Source organism: Rhinopithecus roxellana, chromosome 13 (assembly GCF_007565055.1).
Source record: "Rhinopithecus roxellana isolate Shanxi Qingling chromosome 13, ASM756505v1, whole genome shotgun sequence".
Lineage (NCBI taxonomy): Eukaryota > Metazoa > Chordata > Mammalia > Primates > Cercopithecidae > Rhinopithecus > Rhinopithecus roxellana.
In genome coordinates, this window is record NC_044561.1 from 25,142,049 (window position 1) to 25,166,227 (window position 24,179).

The 24,179-nt window shown below is 49.2% G+C and overlaps 1 protein-coding gene across 1 annotated transcript in view; it reads left to right on the forward strand.

Annotated features, from left to right (window-relative positions):
* KIAA1671 (KIAA1671 ortholog) overlaps window positions 1-24,179 on the forward strand; it is a 264,890-nt gene that overhangs the window by 98,295 nt on the left and 142,416 nt on the right. The window contains 1 exon segment of the mRNA XM_010373298.2: window positions 8,174-8,308. Coding sequence (XP_010371600.1) covers window positions 8,174-8,308 — 135 coding nt within the window.

A 24,179-nucleotide genomic window follows, 5' to 3' on the forward strand; every position in this document is an offset into this window, starting at 1 on the left:
ACTCCAGCTTGGGTGACACAGCAAGACCCTGTCTCAAGAAAAAAATAATAAGAAAAAGAAACAAGGTTGCTTCCTTGGGTGAGGGTTTCTTGATTTATAGCCCAAAAGGGTGTGATTGTAATTCAAGTGATCCCTTCTTTTCTTTTTCTCTGTTCTTTACTTAACAAACATTTATAGAAACTGTTTCCCAGACCCAACTGTAGTATTTCATTTATTTAAATTATTTATTTTAGTTCTAAGAGAGAGAAGATCTCACGTGGCTCCACTCCAAAAATACTTAAAAACATACAATAAAAATTCCCCTGATACCTGCCGTGCTTACATTTCTTCCACCCGGTAATCACTTTTATTCCTTTTTTTTGGTCCACATTCTTTTGAGGCTCCTTTATGAATATACAAGCACATAGAAATACATATTTTTATTTTTGCTTCACTTTTCCATAATAGAGAGCATTTTGTCTAAGTGGTTGAAACTTTGCTTGCCTATAGGAGTAACACAGGGAATCCTAAAAGATATCAATGCCTGGGCCTCTCTCTAGGCCAGTTAGGTCAGAATCCCTGGGGGAGGACCTGTCTTTGTTAGTTATGAAAGCTCCCCAGGGGAATCTTGGGTTGAGGATCTCTGCTGAACCCACAGATTTTCCACCTGTTTTTCATATAGTGTGTCTTGAGAGTTTTTTTTTTTTTTTTTTTTTTTTTGAGCCAAGGTTTTGCTCTGTCACTCAGACTGGAGTGTAGTAGCGAGATCACGGCTCACTGCTGGGGTGATCACGGCCTCAACCTCCTGGGCTCGAGCAATCCTCCCACCTCAGCCTCCCAAGCAGCTGGGACTACAATCATATGCCACCACTCCTGGCTAATTTTTTTCTTTCTTTCTTTTTTTTTTTTTTTTTGAGATGGAGTCTCGCTCTGTTGCCCCAGACAGAGTGCTGGAGTGCACTGGTGCGATCTTGGCTCACTACAAGCTCTGTATCCTGGGTTCATGCCATTCTTCTGCCTCAGCCTCCCAAGTAGCTGGGACTATAGGTGCCTACCACCACGCACAGCTGATTTTTTTGTATTGTTAGTAGAGACGGGGTTTCACCATGTTAACCAGGATGGACTCTATCTCCTGACTTCGTGATCTGCCCGCCTCGGCCTCCCAAAGTACTGGGATTACAGGCGTGAGCCACCGTGCCCGGCCAATTTTTTTTCTTTTTTTGTAGAGCTAGAAGTCTCCCTATGTTACCCAGGCTGGTATCAAACTCCTGGGCTCAAGCGATCCTCCCGCTTTCGCCTCCCAAAGTCCTGGGACTACAGGCGGGAGCCACTTCACCTGTTCTGAGAGTTTTTGGATTCAGCTTACAGACAGCATCCTCATTTTTTTTTTTTTCGTTGCTTGTGGATGTAACACAGTTTCTTTAACCCTTTCTTGTGGATGCTGTTTCCAGTCCTTTGTATTTCAAACCATGTATACATATCATGGTGCACACCTGCAGGTATATCCACAGGCTCAGAATGCCTACTGCCCTTCTACGGGTGAATATGGTTGTGGTTTTGCAGAATTGCGTTCGTGTGCCCTGCAGTGGAGCTATACCTGTGACTTCCTTACTGGCCTCTTTCATTTCATCCTTCCCCAGTGTATTAGACTTCTGGAGGTCACCCTTTGACCCCATGAGTGCCCCTTACCTTTGACTATGGTTTGGTTTGCTTTCTCCTGTTGTGAGCGAGGATGGCATCTTGGGAGGTATGTGAGGCCATTTGTATTTCTTTCTTGTAACCCACATGCTTATGTTCCACCTGCTTTTCGTTGAAGACGTTGGTCCTTTGATCATTGATTTCTTAGAGCTCTTTATTAGGAGATGAATCTTTGTACTTGTATCATTTGATTTCTTTCTGGAAACAGCCCCAGACTGCATACTGGGCAGACCTAGGATTAAACCCTACCTTGCAGGACTCTGGGTACCTCCCAGATCTCTCTGAGCCTTAGTTTCCTCATCTGTAGGATGGGACTCCTGCCTGCTTCATGGACTTGTCAGAGATTTATCATGAGATAATGTGTGGTCGACCCTTCACCCAGGAGCTGGTATGAAGAGCTTGAAGAAATCAGAGGGAAGCACTTTGGGGTTAACCTCCAGCCCTCTGTTCAGCCCATGCCAGGCAGGCCCTGTTCTGGGTGCCAGGGCCTCTAGGCAGGACCTAGATGGGGCCAAGCCCACCATCTCAGACTGTGTGATAGCTACTTGGTGGTGATTTTTTTTTTTTTTTTTTGAGACGGAGTCTCGCTCTGTCGCCCAGGCTGGAGTGCAGTGGCTGGATCTCAGCTCACTGCAAGCTCCGCCTCCCAGGTTCACGCCATTCTCCTGCCTCAGCCTCCCGAGTAGCTGGGACTACAGGCGCCCACTACCTTGCCCGGCTAGTTTTTTGTATTTTTTTTTTTTTTTTTTTTTTTGAGGCGGAGTCTCGCTCTGTCGCCCGGACTGGAGTGCAGTGGCCAGATCTCAGCTCACTGCAAGCTCCGCCTCCCGGGTTTACGCCATTCTCCTGCCTCAGCCTCCCGAGTAGCTGGGACTACAGGCGCCCGCCACCTCGCCCGGCTAGTTTTTGTATTTTTAGTAGAGACGGGGTTTCACCGTGTTAGCCAGGATGGTCTCGATCTCCTGACCTCGTGATCCGCCCGTCTCGGCCTCCCAAAGTGCTGGGATTACAGGCTTGAGCCACCGCGCCCGGCCGTTTTTTGTATTTTTTTTAGTAGAGACGGGGTTTCACCGTGTTAGCCAGGATGTTCTCGATCTCCTGACCTCGCGATCCACCCGTCTCGGCCTCCCAAAGTGCTGGGATTACAGGCTTGAGCCACCGCGCCCGGCCGTGATTTAAATTTAGTTAAATATGATGAAAAATTCAGTTCCTTAGTCACTCTGTCCCCATTTAGATGTTCCAAAGCCACACATGGGTCCTGGCCACTGTATATGACTGGCAGGACATCTCCATTTACTACAGAACATTCTGGTGCACAGCACTGGTCTGGAGAGGCAGGCAGGCCTCCCGCCAGTGAATGAGTGAGGTTATTCATGGAGACAGTGGTAAGTCCTGGGAGTGAGAGAAAAAGGGGGTGATAGGAGGTCAGGAATTGGCTCTTGTGGGAAGGGACCTGAGAGATGCTATCTGAGTGGTGGAAGGGACCCAGCCAGGCAAACATCTGGGGGTAGGAGGAAGGAGCAGTAAGTGAAGATGCCCCAGTGTGGGGATGAGCTTATCCTGGGATACTCGAGGGACTCCAGGGGCACAGGGGTGTGGGCCCCAGCTGAAATTGAGAGATGGGCAGCCAAGGGCACGGGGAGCCATAGAAGAGTTCTGAACTCTGATGTCCTGATTGCATCTTAGAGAACCCATCACCCCATCAGCTGCTCCTTATGTGGAGACCTAGGGTGGAGGCAGGGAGTCCAGTGAGGAGGCTGCTCTGGTCCTCACAGGCTTAACAGGGCTTGCACCAGGTGACTGTGGAGGTGGAGAGAAGTAGAGAGGTTGGTGGCATTTTTTGGGTTTTTTTGGCAACAGCTTTATGAGATATAATTCATGCTCTATACAATTTGCCCATTTAAAATACACAATTCAGTGTTTTTTAGCGTATTCACAGAGTAGTGCAACTATCATGACTCTCAATTTTATTTTATTTTATTTTTTTTGAGAAAGGGTCTCACTCTGTCACCCAGGCTGGAGGGCAGTGGCATGATACGACTCTCAATTTTAGAATATCTGTTTCATTGGGAGCCTTGCTCTGTCGCCCAGGCTGGAGTGCAGTGGCAAGATCTTGGCTCACTGCAACCTCTGCCTCCTGGGCTCAAGCAATTCTCCTGCCACAGCCTCCTAAGTAGCTGGGATTACAGGTGCATGCCACCATGCCTGGCTATTTTTTTTTTTTTTTGAGACGGAGTCTTGCTCCGTCACCAGGTTGGAGTGCAGTGGCGTGATCTCAGCTCACTGCAACCTCTGCCTCCTGGGATCAAGCAATCCTCCTGCCTCAGCCTCCTGAGTAGCTGGGACTACGGGCATGCGCCATCAGACCCAACTAATTTTTGTATTTTTAGTAGAGACAGGGTTTCACCATGTTGGCCAGGATGGTCTTGATCTCTTGACCTCGTGATCCACCTGCCTCAGCCTCCCAAAGTGCTGGGATTACAGGTGGAGACACTGTGCCCGGTGCCTGGCTAATTTTTTTGTATTTTTGGTAAAGACAGGGTTTCACCATGTTGGCCAGGCTGGTCTTGAACTCCTGACCTGAAATGATCTGCCTGCCTTGGCCTCCCAAAGTGCAATTTTAGAATATCTTTATCACTCCCCTCCAGAAAACCCTGTACCCAGTAAGCAGTCACTCCAGATTCCCCGCCTTACCCTCCAGTCCTGGGCAATCACTAATCTACTTTCTGACTCTTAAGGGAGATTTACCTATTCTGGATATTTCATATAAATGGAATCATACAATATGTTGTCTTGTGACTGACTTCTTCCATTTAGTGTGATGTTTTCAAGATTCAACCATATCATAAACTGGATCAGGACTTTACTCCTTTTTTCTGCCTGAATAATATTCCATTGTTTGGGTAGGCCTTATTTTATCTCTTCATTTGTCTGTTGATGGGCATTTTGGTTGCTTCTACTTTTGACTCTTAAGAATAATGCTGCTGGCCGGGTGCGGTGGCTCAAGCCTGTGATCCCAGCACTTTGGGAGGTCGAGACGGGCGGATCACGAGGTCAGGAGATCGAGACCATCCTGGCTAACATGGTGAAACCCCGTCTCTACTAAAAAATACAAAAAACTAGCCGGGCGAGGTGGCGGGCGCCTGTAGTCCCAGCTACTCGGGAGGCCGAGGCAGGAGAATGGCGTGAACCCGGGAGGCGGAGCTTGTAGTGAGCTGAGATCCGGCCACTGCACTCCAGCCTGGGTGACAGAGCGAGACTCCGTCTCAAAAAAAAAAAAAAAAAAAAAAAAAAGAATAATGCCGCTATGAACATTCATATACAAGTTTTTGTGCAAAGGTATATTTTCATTTCTTTGAATATATACCTAGGAGTGGAATTGCTAGGTCATATGGTAACTTTAGTTTTCACTTTTGAGGAACTGCTAGACTGTGTTCCAAAGCAGCTGCACCATTTTACATTCCCACCAGCAGTGCTTGAGGGTTGTAGTTTCTCTGGATCTTCACCAACAGTTCTTATTGTCTTTTTTTTTTTTTTTTTTTTTTTTTTTGAGACAGAGTCTCACTCTGTTGCCCAGGCTGGAGTGCAGTGGCACGATCTCGGCTCACTGCAAGCTCTGCCTCTCGGGTTCACGCTATTCTCCTGCCTCAGCCTCCCGAGTAGCTGGGACTACAGGTGCCCATCACCACGCCCACCTAATTTTTTGTATTTTTAGTAGAGATGGGGTTTCACCAGCTAATTTTTTGTATTTTTAGTAGAGACGGGGTTCCACCGTGTTAGCCAGGATGGTCTCGATCTCCCGACCTTGTGATCCGCCCGCCTCGGCCTCCTGACATCTGGGATTACAGGTGTGAGCCACCGTGCCCAGTCTGTTGTCTGTGTTTTTTATGATAGCCATCCTAGTAGGCTGGACCCAAAGTGGTATCTCATTGTGGTTTTGATTTCCATTTCCCTGGTGGTTAATAATGTTGAACATCTTTTCTTATGCTCATTGGCCATTTGTATACATTCTTTGGAATGATGCCTATTCAGATTCTTTTTGAGTTGTTATTGTTCTTTATATATTCTGGATACGAGTGCTTTATCAGACATACGATTTGCAGAAGTTTTCTCCCATTTTGTGGGTTTTCTTTTCCCTTTCTTTTTTTTTTTTTTTGAGCTGGAATCTCGTTCTGTTGCCCAGGCTGGAGTGCAGTGGCGTGATCTTGGCTCACAGCAACCTCCACCTCCCAGATTCAAGCAATTCGCCTGCCTCAGCCTCCCGAGTTGCAAGGATTACAGGCTTGTGCCACCTTGCCCAGCTGATTTTTGTATTTTTAGTAGAAATGGGGTTTCATCATGTTGCCCAGGCTGGTCTTGAACTCCTGACTTCAAGTGATCCACCTGCCTTGGCCTCCCAAAGTGCTGGGATTACAGGCGTGAGCCACCTCCACCATGCCCGGCCTCTTTTCCGTTTTTTTTTTTTTTTTTTTTTTTTTTTTTGAGATGGAGTCTTACTCTATTGCCCAGGCTAGAGTGCAGTGGCGTGATCTCCTGCCTCACCCTTCCAAGTAGCTGGGATTATAGGCATCTGCCACCATGCCTGGCTAATTTTTGTGTTTTTAGTAGAGATGGGGTTTTGCCATGTTGGCCAGGCTGGTCTCAAACTCCTGACCTCAGGTGATCCACCTGCCTCGGCCTCCCAAAGCGCTGGGATTACAGGCATGAGCCACTGCGCCTGGCCTTCCCTTTCTTTTTTTTTTTTTTTTTTTTTGAGACGAAGTCTCGCTGTCACCCAGGCTGGAGTACAGTGGCCGGATCTCAGCTCACTGCAAGCTCCGCCTCCCGGGTTCACGCCATTCTCCTGCCTCAGCCTCCGAGTAGCTGGGACTACAGGCGCCGGCCACCACGCCCGGCTAGTTTTTGTATTTTTTAGTAGAGACGGGGTTTCACCATGTTAGCCAGGATGGTCTCGATCTCCTGACCTCGTGATCCGCCCGTCTCGGCCTCCCAAAGTGCTGGGATTACAGGCTTGAGCCACTGCGCCCGGCCGGCCTTCCCTTTCTTAATGGCACCCTTTAAAGCACAAAAGTTTTTAATTTTGAAGAAGTCTATTTTATCTATTGTTCTTTTGTTGTTTATGCCTTTGGTATCATATTTAAGAAACCACTGCCTAAACCTAGGTCCCGAAGATTTACACCTATATTTTCTTCCAAGAGTTTTCTAGCTTTAGCTCTTACCTTTAGGCCTTTGATCTATTTCAAGTTGATTTTGGTATATAAGATGTCAGATCTGCAGCATGTTTTGCAGGTAGAGTCTCAGCTTTGCTGATGGGGTGAAGAAAAGTGGGAGAGAATGGGGAGGAGAATGGAGGGCAACCCGAGGGTCTTGGCCTCCCCAGCTGGGGATTGGATGGGCAAGGTGGGGGAAGAGCAACTGTGGAGAGATGGAATCAAGAGGCATGTTTTGAGCACATGGATCTGAGGTGAGTGTGAGCTTCCAAGAGATGTTGAGTGAGCAGTGGGATCTCCAAGTCTGGAGTTCCAACACCGAGAAGCAGAATTGGCAGGCATCTGGGTGTAGATGGGATTTATTTAAAGCCATGGGGGGCGTGAAGAGAGATCCCAGAGGGAATGATGTAGCAAAAGGAGAAAAGGCTCTGCGGCTGGCCTGAGACATGTGGGGATACTGATCAAAAACAGCCAGGGGGTTAGGAGGAAAGCCAGAGGGTCTCTCAAGGCATCCAGAAAAGAGGCTGTGAGGGAAGGGATTAGAAATTCAGTCTTGCTCTTCCTGATGCTGTGTGTTCTTAAGCAGGTCCCTCCCATCTCTGGGTCTTTCTTTCCTTGTCCACGCAGGGAGAGTGTGAAGCGTATAAAATATGCATCCTGGAGTCCTGGCCTGTGAATGTTTCCCCTATATATAACTAAGTGGAAAAAAACAGCAGGATTCCAAGTAGATGTAATGGAGGTGCTGTGCTGTTCATGCACCGTTTCTCTGTGTCTGTGCATGTGTGTTTGGGTGCATAAAGAGATGATTAAAATAAGGTCACCAAGAATGACCACTGGCAGTAATGAGGCCAGCCAGCATTTATGGAGGGCTCCCCAGATGCCAGGTATGGAGGAGGCTAGCTAGGGTAAGCCAAGCCAGGTGCCCGGGACTTGTGCACGTCTGCCCCCTGGTGGCTATACTGCGTCATGTACATTCCAAATGCTGTTCCTTAGCTCCTAGAAACTGGGTGCTGTTATCATGGTTCCTTTCCCAGATAGTTGAGGCTCAGAGAGAGGTTAAGGCACCCACCTGAGGTCACACAGTTATTAAATGGCTGAGGCTGGGCCATTTGAACCCAGAGCTACTGCCCTACATGTTACCTCTGATCATTAAGGTGGGGGATTTCTGGAAGTTTAATTTTCTTGTTTGCCCTTTTTGGTACACAGTGGACTCTTGGCATAATATATTTTTTCCTGTAAATGAGAAGGCTCCCAGCAAAGTCCTTTTCTTGTGCTCTGTGTCTCAGGTGCTGCTAAGGGACCTGGAGAAGGAGGATGCCCCCCAGGAGAAGGAGCGACTGCTCCAGCAGGTGTCCCCTATGGCCTCGGTTCCCCGGAGAAGCCACAGCTTCTGCAAGGACAGGAGGAGCGGTCCCTTTGTGGTGAGTGATACCACACGGCTGGAGAGGATTGCACAGGAGGTGCTGGTTGCTGGACACTGCTGTGAATGTGGTTTTTGGAGCATCTGGACAGCCCAGGGCCCTCTCGGGGTTGAGGGTAGCAGGCAAATGTCCAGGAATCTGGTGTCACCTGACTAGCTGTGTCGTGGTTCTTGATGTGGAGGGTGTCTGGTGGCTCTGCTGGGGAAACCTTCTTCCTCTTGAGTTTCCAGCCCAACAATACCTGGCATGGAGTAGTTAAGGGAACATACACTGGTGTTGGAAAGTCCTGGGTTCAGATCCCAGCACTGTCTCCTGTCAACCTCTTTGAGATTTCGAGCAATTTACTTAATTTTGCTGCACTTCAGTTTCTTTACCTGGAAAACAGGATCTTGATTCCTCCTTCTCTAACTCTGTTGCGAGGATCAATAAAAGCGTGTGTGGGGCCCAGCACGTCATGAGGTACTTAGGAACTGACAGTCATGGTGGTAACAGGAGGCAGCAGAAAGCTGGTTCTAGAGACAGATTGCCTGGGTTCAAGTCCTGGATCTGCATACATCCGTGTGTGACCTTGGGCTGACCTCTGGCTTCAGTTTCCTCATCTGTAGAATGGGGATAATGATAGTATCTACTTAACAGGGCGGATGTGGGGCTCAGATGAGAGAACACATGAAGTGCTTAGCATGCTTCTGGGTACATAGCAAACAATAAGTGTCATCGTCACATAATTATTACTGTTGCTGTTACTGGTATGACTGTCCTCGTTTTCTTTTCTTTTTTTTTTTTTTTTTTTTTTTTGAGACGGAGTCTCGCTGTGTCGCCCAGGCTGGAGTGCAGTGGCCGGATCTCAGCTCACTGCAAGCTCCGTCTGCCGGGTTCCCGCCATTCTCCCGCCTCAGCCTCCGAGTAGCTGGGACTACAGGCACCTGCCACCGCGCCCGGCTAGTTTTTTGTATTTTTAGTAGAGACGGGGTTTCACCGTGTTAGCCAGGAGGGTCTCGATCTCCTGACCTCGTGATCCACCCGCCTCGGCCTCCCAAAGTGCTGGGATTACAGGCTTGAGCCACCGCGCCCGGCTTGTCCTCGTTTTTAAGTCTCCCTCTGGCTCTTGCTTATCTCTGTGTCCTTGTGCCCTCTTCCCCCTCATCCTGTTTCCTTACTTGTGAAAGGAGATGAGTACACACTGAGCAGGCCCCAGGGGCAGCTGCCCCCTCCAGAGCCTCAGTGTACCCATGTGGATTCCAGGACTTCGCCACCTTCATTGAGTTTCTTTTCTGACTTTAGTTCCATGCTGTTTGGAGTTTTGCACTTGCTCATGAAGCCCCTTCCTGGCCCAGGTCCTATACAGAGGCATCAAAGACAGGGCTCCTAAGGCAGCGATGCTTCTGCTCACAAAGGCCTCTTTGGTTGCTCAGCTCCATAAGCTTCAGGGAGACCTGGGCCTGGTCTCACGTTTTGGAGACATACGATTTTGCACTGAAGCTCCATTGAGAGTCTATCCCTTCCAGTTTTATGGCCACGGGCAAGAAACTTTGCTTCTCTGAACCTCAGTTTCCATTTCTGTAAAATGGGGGTGAAGAAGGTACCCTGGCATAGTTCATGCTAGGAGCGATGCAGAGCAGCCACAACGTGTGCCCGACCATGGGGCTGGGGGAGACGGGCCGGGGAGGAACTCGGATCCCAGTTAGGTGTTTACTGAGCAGCCTGGGAATTTTCCTCGAGGATCCAGATCCTAGCCAAAGATTCACACACATTTGAAACCTGCCTGGATTTTCTGATAAACATTCCCTTCCATTGTCTTCTTTCTCAGCCATTTCTCCAATCCCTCTCAGATAGCTCTGACTTAGCTTATCTGATTGTACTTGAACTTGTGTGTGTGTGTGTGTGTGTGTGTGTGTGTGTGTGTGTGTAGACAAAGGTGATGGGGAAAGAAGCATTTTAAACCTGTCTTTTTAGAGTCTCTACTTGCTGGCATCCTCCTTGGTCGTCCGGCTCCTCCTCTTCCACTCTCTGTCATTGAAGAGCTTTTGTCCTTGGAGTCCTTGGGCAGCTTGCCTTGGCTCTTTCCTTCTAGTCTCTGAGGGCCCTGCCCCACTCTTGCCTGCTTGATTTCCTCTCCTCCAGAGGTACGTGGGTGGAGGGACTTAGCATGAACTCGAGAGTGCTGGGGCCTCACACCTCATTTCGCTGCTTTTGGGACTTGTACCTGCAATTCTTGGGAGTGGCCACAAGGAGGAGGTGGTGTTTAGGTCCTATCCTGGTGGCTCCAACAGCCCATCCCAGAGGGACCTTTTAGTAATGGGCTCTGGAGGCTGAAAGAAGTGGCTTTAAGTTCCAACTCTGCCACTGTGACCTTGGGCAGGATGACTTCATGGACCTCACTAAATATCAGTTTTTTCTTCTGTAAGATAAGGATAGTTCTCTATGACCTCAAGAGTATTTTTGTGAGTAGTAAATGAGATCACCCAGCACATAGTAAATTCTTAATGTCTCAGCTGCAGTGGTAGCTTTTCCTTCTTTCTCCCTCTTCCCTTCCTCCTTTCCTGATACTTTCCATCTCTTCTACTTTCCCTTCCCTTTCTCTTCCTCTTCCTCCCCTTCCTCTCCTCTTCCTTTTTTTTCTCATCTATCCAATTCTCTTTTTATAAAAGGGGAAAGTGAGGCCAGGAGAGAGGACCTGACTTAACCGGGGTGACCCAGCAGAGGAGGGCTGGGGTCCTGAGCCCCTGGTGGCTGTCCCTGCTCCTCTGGAAATTGGTCATACATGCATTTTGTGTCTCATGAGGTGTTTGAAGAGATTCACTGTGTCTGCTATGATTCCCATCACTGCTTTGATGAATGACTTTGTGCTGTTATTTTCCCGTTTAAGTTCACGTTCATCTTCATTTTTTGAACCTCTCAGGCCTTGTCAGTTCCTCCTTCAGCCTCATATTAGAGACCATGAATCCTATTTTGCAAAGCAGGAGAGTGAGGCTCAGAGGGGTTCAGCCCCTTGACCAAGGCCACACAGTTAGCAGCTGGGGGAGCTGGAATGGAAACGGGGCCTATCTTGCTCCAGCCTTGGCCCCAGGCCCTTCCCGCCATGGGCCTGTGGTTTTGGCCTGTGGCCAACCCCTGCCAGCCCCTGCCAGCTCCTCTCTCCCGTGGGCCTGCAGCACTCCGTGCATTAGCTGCATGAAGAAACAAGACACCCTGAGCCCTGGGACTCCTCCTGGAGCTGAGAATGTGATATTTGCTCAGCCTGGGGTTAGCCATCAGCTGCTCTGTTGCTGCTGTCTTCCAGAGGGTGCCTGGGACCTGCCAGGCCGATACCCTGCTGATTTGCATAGCCCTGCCCACTGCCACTTGCTAGAGGCCTTGAGCAAGTGAGTTTACCACTCGGGGCCTCACTTTTCCTCCTCTATAAAGTGGATAGTGATAGCAAAAACAAAGCCTAACACTTACTATCCTTACATGTAGTGTAGATACTACTATTATTTCCGCTTCACAGATGGGCAAACTGAGTCTCAGAGCCATTAAGTGTCTCTTCCAAGTTCTGGGTCTGCAGTCCATGCTCTTAAGTGTCTGCTGAACTTTCCACTCTTCGTGCATGGTAGCCCGGTGGGAGGACAGAGCCCAAATGAGATGATGCTTACAAAGCTCTTAGCACAGTGCCTGACAACGAGAAATGGATTAATAAATCATAGCGGCTATTATTATTATTATTATTATTATTATTTGAGATGGAGTCTCACTCTGCCGCCCAGACTGGAGTGCAGTGGCACAATCTTGATTCATTGCAGCCTCTGCCTCCTGGGTTCAAGTGATTCTCGTGCCTCAGCCTCCTGAGTAGCTGGGACTACAGGCATGCACCACCACACCCGGCTAATTTTTGTATTTTTAGTAGAGATAGGGTTTGCCATGTTGGCCAGGCTGGTCTGAAACACCTGACCTCAAGTTTTCCGCCAGCCTTAGTTTCCCAAAGTGCTGAGATTACAGACGTGAGCCACCACCCCCGGCCTATTATTATTTTATTACTATTTGCTGCCAGTTTTTTTTTTTTTTTCTATGCTCTCCCAAAGAGCCGATGGGAAAGACAAACATCCATAGCCTTAGAAGTTTTTCTGCAGTTGAGGAAAAAGGCCCAGTGCAGGGAAGTGTCTTGTGTATGGTCCTGTGGCCTCTAGAGGCAGAGCTGGGGCTGGAGTTCAGTCTTTGTGACTCCTTGGCCAGCGCTCACCATTTCTCCCCATCTCCCTTGTTCCTTTCAGGGTTCCCCTCAGGACCTCGAGTCCACGTGGTGAATCCAAGTCCTGTGTCAGGCCTCCTCCCTGCTCTTTTCCCCAGGAAGTGAGCTTTGGTCTGCATTTTCGCAGGAACCATAAAACACAGTGACTCAGTTGTGGACCGTGACCTTGAGTCACAGTTAACCATGGAGGCCCGTCTTGTGACGATGAAGTCATAAATTCACCAGCTGGGAGGCTTCCCTGCAATGGACCAGGGGGAGGGCCTCTGGCAGTCTCTAGAATTTTCTCCCAATCCCCCAAACCTATTGGTCAGCATATGCTGGCTCATTTAGTCTTGAGTTTCTTTCTTTTTGGACCTACTACGCGCCAGGCCCTGCATGACGGGGCCTGGAGATTTTCTCCGTCAGCCTCCTGGAGTTCACAGCCCGGGGGTCTGAAGATGACCTGGGAGAGTCCAGTCAGATGCAGGAAGTAGGAGGGGAGACATTTGGGACTGAGAACTCACACAGGCAAAGGGGGGTACTTGGGGGTCACTGAAGAGACCTGTTGGGCTGAGGTAGTGTTTAGGGATTTTCGTCCTTTTTTTTTTGACAAGTACTAGTCTGCATGTGGTAAGTGCTGTGCTGGGCAGTGGGATACAGTTATAACCAAGGCATAGACAATTAAGAAGGTAGGTAAATAGGCCAGTTGCAGTGGCTCACGCCTATAATCCCAGCAGTTGGGGAGGCTGAGGCAGGCGATTCGCCTGAGCTCAGGAGTTTGAGACCAGCCTGGGCAACATGGTGAAACCCTGTTTCTACTAAAATACAAAAAAAAAAAAAAAAAAAGAAAAGAAAAATTAGATGGGCATGGTGGTACGTGCCTGTAATCCCAGCTACTCAGGAGGCTGAGGCAGGAGAATCACTTGATCCCAGCTACTCAGGAGTCTGAGGCGGGAAAATCGCTTGAACCCGGGAGGCGGAGGTTGTAGTGAGCTGAGTTTGCACCACTGCACTCCAGCCTGGGTAACAGAGTGAGACTCCATCTCAAAAAAAGAAGATAGGGGCCAGGCGCAGTGGCTCACGCCTGTAATCCCAGCACTTCAGGAGGCCAAGGTGGGCGGATCACAAGGTCAGGAGATTGAGACCATTCTGGCTAACACGGTGAAACCCCGCCTCTACTAAAAATACAAAAAATTAGCCAGGCGTGGTGGTGGGCGCCTGTAGTCTCAGCTGCTTGGGAGGCTGAGGCAGGAGAATGGTGTGAACCCAGGAGGCAGAGCTTGCAGTGAGCTGAGATCGAGCCCACTGCACTCCAGCCTGGGTGACAGAGTGAGACGCCATCTCAAAAAAAAAAAAAAAAGAAGGTAGGTAAATAATTGCAGTGGGTTCTAATAGCTACTTTTTTTTTTTCTTAAACAGCAGAAATTTACTTTCTCACAGTTACAGAGGCTAGAAGTCCAAGATGAAGGAGCTGGCAAGGCTGGCTTCTGATGAGGCTCCTCTCTGTGGCTGACAGCCATGTCCTTCGTCTTCCCCTAGCCTCTTCTGTGTATGCAGGGTGGAAGGTGGGGGATAGGTAGATGTCTCTGGTCTCTCTTCCTCTTCGTTTGCCAGTTTATTATAAAAGATAAGCTGTAGAAGCAGAGATGCGTAGGGTGAGGTATGGGGGAGGGAGCGCAGAGCTTCCATGCCCTCCCTGGGCATGCCACCCTCCGGGAACCTCCCCGTGTTCAGGTATCCAGAAGCTCCGTAATAGCTACTGTTTATTGAACGTTTACTATATATCAGGCATCATGTCATGTGCTTCAATTTAATTTAAATTTGTGTAAAGTCTCCCTGGAGGAGGGAGGGGGTGTCTCCACTTGGGGAGGGCTAGCAGAGAAGCAGGAGTTTGAGACCGAGGAGTCTGAGTTCTAAGTCTTGAAGGCTGAGCAGGTGTTTGCCAGGTAACTATGGTCTAGGGAAGAGTGGTTTGCCCCTGATCGAGGGGACAGCATGGGCAGAGTTTTAGAGGCATGAAATTGTGCTCTATACAATGGACGTCATCTGGGGTCCTTTAAACTTTACTTCCGCGTGACCTTCCTGGACACCCACAGGGTTAGGTTTAATGCTGAACTCAGACTTTCCCACATCTCTCACTGGTGAAACTGTGGCCCTTTGCTTCTGAGGCTGGTGCTGCGTCATCGTCATGCTGGCATCTTTGTACACAGGATCTGCCAGGGCAAAGGTTGGGAGGTTGGAGCGCATTTGGACCTGATGGCTTTGTCAGGATTCTGCTGACAGCAGTGGTAGTCCTTGTGAGTGTAATCAACTTGAAATAAATGGGAACTTGAACATATCCTGGATGCTAGTTAGAGATTCCCTCTAGATTTCAGTAGGTTGACAGGCAGTCCAAATGAGAAGGAAACAATCAAAATGAAAGACTACGCAAGGCCTGCTGAAAGTACCTCATCAAAGGTCGTGACTAAAGAAACAAGTTGCAGGCCAGGCGCGGTGGCTCATGCCTGTCGTCCAGTCAGGAGGCCGAGACAGGAGGATTGGTTGAGGCCAGGAGTTCCAGACCAGCCTGGGCTGACTCTAAAACAATGGATAAATAAAAATTTAAAAACTAGCCATGGTAGCTCACTGAGATACTTATTTTCATTTCCCTAATAACTAATGATTTTGAGTGTCTTTTCATGTGCCAAATGACCAGTTGTATATCTTTTTGGCAGAAATGTCCATTCAAGTTCTTTGCCCATTTTTGAATCAGATTGTTTTTTCTTTTATATATGGAGAGAGTGAGAGAGAGGGACAGACAGGCAGGCAGACAGACAGGATCTGGCTCTGTTGCCCAGGCTGGAGTGCAGTTGCATGATCTCGGCTCGCTGCAGCACCTCCTGAGCTCAAGCCATCCTCCCACCTCAGCTTCCCAAGTAGCTGGGACTACAGCTACAGGCACGTACCACCATACCGGCTAATTTTTTTTTTTTTTTTTTTTTGTATTTTTGGTAGAGACAGGGTTTTGCCATATTGCCCAGGCTGGTCTGGAACTCCTGAGCTCAAGTGTTCCTCCTACCTCGGTCTCCCAAAGTGCTGGGATTATAGGCATGAGCCATGACACCCAGTGGAATATTTTTTATATATATTCTGGATATTAATCCCATATCAGATATTTACAAATACTTTTTCCCATTCTGTGGGCTGTGTTTTCACTCTCTTGATAATGTTCTTTGATACACAAAATTTATAACTTTGATGAAGTTTGATGACACCCAACTTTTTCTTTTGTTGCCTGGAAAAGGATTTTTTTTATTTTTTATTTTTATTTTATTTTATTTTATTTTATTTTTTTTTATTTTTTATTTTTTTTTTGAGACGGAGTCTCGCTCTGTCGCCCGGGCTGGAGTGCAGTGGCCGGATCTCAGCTCACTGCAAGCTCCGCCTCCCGGGTTTACGCCATTCTCCTGCCTCAGCCTCCCGAGTAGCTGGGACTACAGACGCCCGCCACCTCGCCCGGCTAGTTTTTTGTATTTTTTAGTAGAGACGAGGTTTCACCGTGTTAGCCAGGATGGTCTCGATCTCCTGACCTCGTGATCCGCCCGTCTCGGCCTCCCAAAGTGCTGGGATTACAGGCTTGAGCCACCGCGCCCGGCCTTATTTTTATTTTTGAGACGGAGTCTTGCTCTGCCGCCCAGGCTGGAGTGCAGTGGCCGGATCTCAGCTCACTGCAAGCTCCGCCTCCCAGGTTCACGCCATTCTCCTGTCTCAGCCTCCCGAGTAGCTGGGACTACAGGCGCCCGCCTTGTCGCCCGGCTAGTTTTTTGTATTTTTAGTAGAGACGGGGTTTCACCGTATTAGCCAGGATGGTCTCGATCTCCTGATCTCGTGATCCGCCCGTCTCGGCCTCCCAAAGTGCTGGGATTACAGGCTTGAGCCACCGTGCCCGGCCTGGAAAAGGATTTTTAAAATTGAAGTGTGAGATGAATACAGAAAAGAGCTCATATCCTAAGCCAGATGGCCTGGATTTAAATCCCAACTCTGCTACTTATCAGCTATGTGACTTTGAGTGGACTGACATCTCTGTGCCTCAGTTTCCCCATCTCTGAGACTGGGGTCATAACAGAGCCTACTTGTTAGAAATGCGGTGAAGTGGCTGGGCGCAGTGGCTCACTCCTGTAATCCCAGCACTTTGGGAGGCCGAGGCGGGCGGATTACGAGGTCAGGAGATCGAGCCCTGACCAACATGGTGAAACACCGTCTGTACTAAAAATACAAAAATTAGCTGGGCATGGTGGCAGGTGCCTGTAATCCCAGCTACTCGGGAGGATGAGTCAGCAGAATTGCTTGAACCCGGGAGGTGGGGTTGCAGTGACCTGAGATCGCGCCACTGCACTCCAGCCTGGTGACAGAGCAAGACTGTCTTAAAAAAAAAAAAAAGAAATGCGGTGAAGTGGGCTGAGCTCCTGTGCACAAGGCGCGATGAGCAGTGCCTGACACCTAGTAGACGCTTTGTAAGTGTTGGCTGTTGTTGCTGTGACTATGTTAGATACCGAGTTTCTATGTGGCAGACGCTGTGCTAAGCACTGCGCAAACCCTATCCTATTATCTGTCTTCATACTCCCCACGTACTACATGAAGTTCCATTTCTTGGCACTTTTCCCCTAAGTGACTTCACTATATTCATTGAAGTGCCAAGAAGATGCCCATTTAAGAGATTATGAACCTGAGGCTCAGAGAGGGGAGGTGACTGGCCCAGCAAAATGCAGTGAAGAAACAGTGGTGGCTGGACTGAATCCAGACCTGTGGACTTATCCTTTGCGACTTACGAGGAGAAAGGGTGTCTCTAGTGGGGCAGGATCCCCAGGTGGAACAAGAACCGCTGGCTTCGGTTTCAGCAGTGCCACCTGGAGCTCTGGGGCTCTGTGGGCTCCCAGGGACCAAGGCCATGCAGGGCCCCCAGCTGGATGCCAACCGACCCACAGGAGAGAGATGAGTGAATGACGGACACCTGTTCTCCTTGCAAAGCCTCCCTTATGGGGCTAGGCCAGCATTCTGGCGCGCGCGCGCCCCCTGGTGGAACAGCGTGAGATTGCGGGCGCTAGAGTCCCCCTCGCTGTTGGAGGGAGACCTAGAGAGTGTTAACCTTTTCCACCTGTTAACCCCTTATCCCACAACTCACTGCTGCCATCTCATAGATGAGGAAAACGGAGGCCCAGAAGGGTAACGTCACATGTCCAGTATGCTCTGCCGGGCTTTTTTTTTTTTTTTTTTTTTTTGAGACAGGTTCTCACTCTGTTGCCCAGGCAGAAGTGCAGTGGCACAGTCATGGCTCACAGCAGCTTCAACTTGGGCTCAAGTGATCCTCCTGCCTCGGCCTCCCAAGTACCTAGGACCACAGGCATGCGCCAGCATGCTGGCTAATTTTTGTATTTTTTGTAGAGACAGGGTTTCGCCATGTTGCCCAGGCTGGTCTTGAACTCCTGGGCTTGAGCTGTCCATCTGCCTGGGTCTCCCAAAGTGCTGATATTACAGGCATGAAGTACTACACCCAGCCTCATCCTTCCTTTGAGTGGAATCTGTCCTGTGGCAGACATGAGTTATGGAGAAAGTGAGTTTAAGACTTCAGGGTGTGATGAAGGATCCAGATTCCAGGTGCAACCCCACTAGTTGGAGCCTAGATTTCTTCTTCTGGAAATGGAAGGAACCCTCATGTCTATATGCCCAAGGCTAGCCCATATAGTCGGAAAGTGGGGGTGCTGCACTTTGAGGGAAGACACTTGGTCAGTCCTGAAGAGCTGTCTGGGTGAGCACTCTGATGAAGGGGCAGAGAGAGGCATGGAATTGGTGTGGGGTGACACTGTTGGGTGACAAGTCTGTGTTGGGTGAGCATATTGCAGGCCAGAGGAGGAGATTGTGAGGAGCTGGGCCCATGGGGAGGAGGTAGATTCTGAGGGATGGATTGCCGCAGGCATAAAGAAAGGAAACTATGCTGAGTGTTGGCTCTCGCCTGTACTCCCAGCTACTCAGAGGCAGAGGCAGACGTGGGAAGAATGCTTGAACCTGGAGTTTGAGATCAGGTTCAAATGCTTGAACCTGGAGTTGAGATCAACGCCTTGGCGATGTAGTGAGACCTCATCTCTGAAAAAGTTTTTAAAAATTAACCAGTTGTGGTGTTGTACCCCTGTGGTCTCAGCTACTCAGGAGGCTAAGGCAGGAGGATCACTTTAGCCTAGGAGTTTGAGGCTACAGTGAGCTCTGATTATGCCACTGCACTCCAGCCTGGACAAAGAGCAAGATCCTGTCTTAAATAAGTAAATGAATAGTTAGCTCTAGATAGCTAGGAATCTGCAGGAATGGTCATGACTTGGTGGGGAAGAGGCGAGAGGACTCAGTTTCTGGGCCTGGGCCCCTCCATGCCCAGGAATCCAACAGCTGCACTGCCATTGATTGCTTTCTCCATGACTACAGGAGCCCCAGGAACTGAACACCCAATCAGATTTGCCCAGATGGTCCTGCCTACTACCTGCTTAGCAAGAGTAGGAAATAGGCTTTATCTCAGGTGCCAACTCCAGCTAATGGATAATGCCCAAGTGGTGCAATATGTTGAAAAGGACTCTGAGACCACATCCAGGCCCAGAGGGAGATGGTGCTGTAATCGATTAGTGATGTCTGCCAACAACATGGGTCAGGGAAGGGGGAGATACGAGTGTCAAATATTTGTTAACCCTGGCAGCTTAGTAACTGTACTGCTAAACACACACACCCACACACCAGAAGATGATTTGGACGACTTAGGACTCTCCAAATCTCGGAAATATACCAACAGCCCCAGAATTCATTACATATATGGTTCAACCAACAAAATCCTTTTTCTTTATTTCTAAACTTCTTCCTGGCTGTTTATAACTAGCCTTCCTAGCTTCTTGAGGCCAGGTTTTTCTTCCAGGGTTGTGGTTTCCAAACTTTGTCGCACATTAAGATCACTCAGGGAGCTTTTCAAAATCTGGATGCCCAGGTCACATCCCAGAAATTAAATCTAAATGCCTGGGGGCAGGGCCTGGGCATCAGTATTTTTTAAATAGGCTTTACTTTTTAGAACCGTTTTAGATTTACAGGAAAATTGGAATGATGGTACAGAGAGTTCCCATACACCCACACCCAGTTTTCAGCTTTCATCACCATCTTGCCTTAGCATAGTATGTTCATTACCATCAATGAGCCAATATTGATATGTTCCTATTAAATAAAGTTCATAGTTTATTATGATTTTCTCAGTTTTAATGTTATGTCACATCCAGGATATAGTATCAGACTTTTCTTTGTTTTTGATGAGCTTGACAATCTTGAATAGTCTTGGTCAGGTATTTTTAGGATGCCTCCCTATTGTCTGGGTGTCAGTATTTTTACAGATCCCCGGGGGATACGGCACAGTTTGGGAACTGCTGCTCTAGGGCCTTGTGTGTGTGTCTGGGTGGGGATGAGTTGTTTATATAAAAATGAGTTAGCACCCTGAAGAGTAGAAGAGAAGAAGTGATTTCCGTGGTCCAGTGATCTGTTGTTATAATGAACCACCCCAGAACTTAGGGGTGTAACATGGTCAAGCATTGGCTTCTGCAGGCCAAGAAATCAAGCAGGGCTCTCTGGGTACAGCTCTTCTCTGCTGGGAGCCCTGAACAGGTGGGGCAGGAATCATCTGGAAGCCTCATCACTTACGTCTGGTGTCCAGGCTGGGATGACTTGAAGGCTGGGCTCCTGGGACTGACGACTAGAGCACCTGAGTGAGGCCTCTTCTCAGGACCTCTCTAAACTCAGATGTCACCCTGGGCAGGGCCTTCCCTGACACCACATCTGCAGAAGGGCCCGGGCCCCCATTATTCCCTCACAGCACCCCCATTATCCATGCAGTGTTTTCCCAATGTCTGCCTCCCTCATCAGGGTGGAGGCTGTTTGCTGACTTCTTACCCCTCCCCCACCAAACAAGACTTGCAGGACTGTAGGGCTCTTGACGCTCTTGTTCACTTTTGTGTTTTCAGTGCAGAGTTGAAGCTAGGTAAATATTTGTTGAATGAGGGACCAGGCATGGTGGCTCACGTCTGTAATCCCAGCACTTTGGGAGGCTGAGGTGGGAGGATCGCTTGAGGTCAGGAGTTCAAGATCAGCCTGGCCAACATAGTGAAACCCCATCTCTACTAAAAATACAAAAATTAGCTGGGTGTAGTGGTGGGTGCCTGTAATCCCAGCTACTGTAATCCCAGCTACTTGGGAGGCTGAGGCAGGAGAATCACTTGAACCCAGGAGGCAGAGGTTGCAGTGAGCCGAGATCATGCCACCGCACTCCAGCTCGGGCGACAGAGTGAGACTCCATCTCAAAAAAAAAAAAAAAAAAGTCCGGGTGCGGTGGCTCATGCCTGTAATCCTAGCACTTTGGGAGGCCGAGGCGGGCGGATCACGAGGTCAGGAAATCGAGACCATCCTGGCTAACATGGTGAAACCTCATCTCTACTAAAAGTACAAAAAATTAGCCGGGTGTGGTGGGGCGGGGGGGGGGGGGGGGGGGCGCCTGTAGTCCCAGCTACTCGGGAGGCTGAAGCAGGACAATGGCATGAACCCGGGAGGTGGAGCTTGCACTGAGCCGAGATCGCGCCACTGCACTCCAGCCTGGGCGACAGAGCTAGACTCCGCCTCAAAAATTGTTGAATGAATGAGTGGAAGCCAAGGAAAGCAGACAGACACACAACAGACAGATGCACAACTAACCCGACAGAGGAGGGAGTAATTGGCTTTTCCTCAGCCTGGTGGCAGGGGAACTAGGAAGACTCATCTTGCCCTGGATCCTGACAGGGGAGTAGAGTTTGACCAGGTAGAGGGAGGGGCAGGAAGGGTAACCCAGGGAGCAGCCTGCTCCCTGGCCGGGAGGCTGGACAGCTTGTGTGGGCACAGTGCCTTGCTGCCCCTCCCATGTAGTTCCTGGCAGGGTACTCCTGCACTCTCAGGGTGCCCACTCATCACTGAGCAGAGAGGAGGGTTCAGAGGGAAAGTGGAGAATTTAGTTGGGGGCAGAGTTCTGAGGGCAAAGTCCCTTCCAAACTGCCTCAGAAATCCCTGATCTGGGGATTCCTAAATGCCAGGCCGCCTGCAAGATACTCGGGGCACCGTGGGGTTTCAAACCCGGATTTGCAGGCCCTTTCCCTGGGGATTCTGCATCGGGAGCTGTGCCCAGAAGCCAGGCCAGGCAGGGATGGGGATTTTGTGACAAATGGTGGCGAGGAAGGAGCTTCCCCTGCATCCCAGCCAGCTCTTCCTTGTCCAGAATGGTTGGTTGGATCATCCAGTTTTTCAAGCAGAACTGATGATCCTGATTTTGTGTATTTATTTTTTCTGAGATGAAATCTTGCTCTGTTGCCAAGGCTGGAGTACATGGTGCAGTCACGGCTCACCTCAACCTCTGCTGCCTGGGTTCAAGTGATTCTCCTGCCTCAGCCTCCTGAGTAGCTGAGATTACAGGCATGCACCATCACGCCTGGCTAATATTTGTATTTTTAGTAGAAATGGGGTTTCGCCATGTTGGCCAGGCTGGTCTCCAACTCCTGACCTCATGTGATCCGTCCACCTCGGCCTCCCAAAGTGCTGGGATTACAGGTGTGAGACACCGCACCCGGCCTGATCTTGATTTTAATGTGACATCTCACCACGTGCTCAGGCCGCATCCAGCTGCCTTCAGTTCACACCCTGGGTATCAGAGGTCTTGTTATTCACACTCATTATCTCACTGGATCCTTCCCATAACTCTGGGAGACCCACGGGAAACTGAGGCTTGGTGGAGCGAACTGACTTGGCCTGGGCTCCGACACTGGCAGGTGGCACAGGTGGGGGCTCAATCCAGGGCCAGTTTCTCTGTTTCACCGGCCTCATTCTCCTCCCAGGTGAAACAAGGCACTCGTTTCCTTGTGCAGCGTTCAGAAATGACCACAAGAGGGCAGGATGGAGGTGCTCTATTTTCCACATTTCGTTTTTCAAATTTTGCTTTTAAGCAGTTTTACATTGGGGCCTTCATTCTAAACCTGAAACATCCAAATTTTCCATGACCACTTAGATTTTCATCATTTCATGCAGCCCACTAATTTCGGTAGATGTGTCACTCTGCTCTGTCCCTGTCGGGCCCTGTGTCAGTTTCTATTTTGTGAACCTGACATCAGAGCTGCCCAGCTGAGTTTAGGATGTTCCTCTGCAGCCTTCACAGCCCTGGCTGCCCCATTTATTTTCATGGATGGTATTTTCTCTTCTGGAGAAAGTATTTTTTGGGAAAAAATTTTTGTTTTTGTTTTATTTCTAAAAAGAGTGTGGGGTATGGATAGCCAAGCCCATAGTGAGAACCTTATGGATATAGAAACAGCATTCTGTCTAACAGCAGATGTATTTCCAGAGATGCTGAATCTTCTACTTGAACTCGAGTTCTCTTGAGAATAGGGACATTTTGTCATATTTCAAGCCTGGGTTCTGTGCCACCTTCTCCAAGAAGCCCTCCTGGGTTGCACCCTATCCTGTGAACTCCTCCATTCCAGGCCCTCTAGCCTCTAGTGCTGTAATTTATTCACAAGTGCTTCTTTTACAGACCATGAGCCCCGCTGAGGGCAAGAATCCTGCCTCACCCATGTCCCTAATGCTCCACACTTAATCCTCAAGACCTTCATTGATTGAACACTTGCAATCAGCCTGCTGAGTGCTTTTCTGACATCACCTGACCCCTCTCTAACTGCCGCCCTGTGAGGGAGGAAATTACCGTGATTGTTATCGTTATTCTCAGCCTCATTTTATGTCTGAAGAAACCGAGACACAGAGAAGAGAAGCAGGTTGTCCTGGATGACACTATTTGGCAGGGCCGGAGTTGGGATTTGAACCCCAGGCCTACCTGAGTGCAGATCCCTGCTCCCAGCAGCTTTGCTCCCAGCTCCTGGTAGGGTTCAATCATGTTCACTGACTGAGTGGGGAGGGAGCGCTCCAGCAGGGTTCTAGGCGCTGCTGGCCATGCCCATGCCCAGGTGAGACCTTCTGTCTTGCTTCTCCCTCTTTTCTCATCCCTTGGCATGGCTGGCTCCTTCTCCACCTCCTTCTTTTCCTCTTCCCTTTTCTCTTCCTCCCTCTTCTCTTCCTCCTGTAATTTTTTCTCCTCTTTTTCCTCTTCCATTTTTATCATTTTCTCCCTTTTCTCCTCCTTCTGCACTTTTTTTTTCTGTTTTAAAAATCAAGACAGGGTCTGGCCATGTTGCCAAGGCTGGTCTTGAACTCCTGGGCTCAAGTGTTCCTCCCACCTCAGCCTCTTGAAGTGCTGGGATTACAGGCCTGACCACTGGACCAGGCCCCTCTCCTCTTCCTCTTCCCCCTCCTTTTCCTCTTCTACCTGTACCCCTTCTTCTCTTTTCTCCTCCTCCTCCAATAGCTTATTGAGATATAATTTACAGACTATAAAATTCACTTGTTTGAAGTGTACAGTAATTTTTAGTAAATGTACCAAGTTGCCTAGGGATCACTCTAGCCCAGAACATTGTCCTCACCCCAGAAGGAAGTGCTGTACCTATTAGCAGACACTCCCCGCCGCCGCAACCCCATCCAGCATAAGCCCCTGGCAACCACTCGTCTGTGGTCTGTCTCTGCAGTCTTGCCTTTTCTGCACATTTCCTGTCAGTG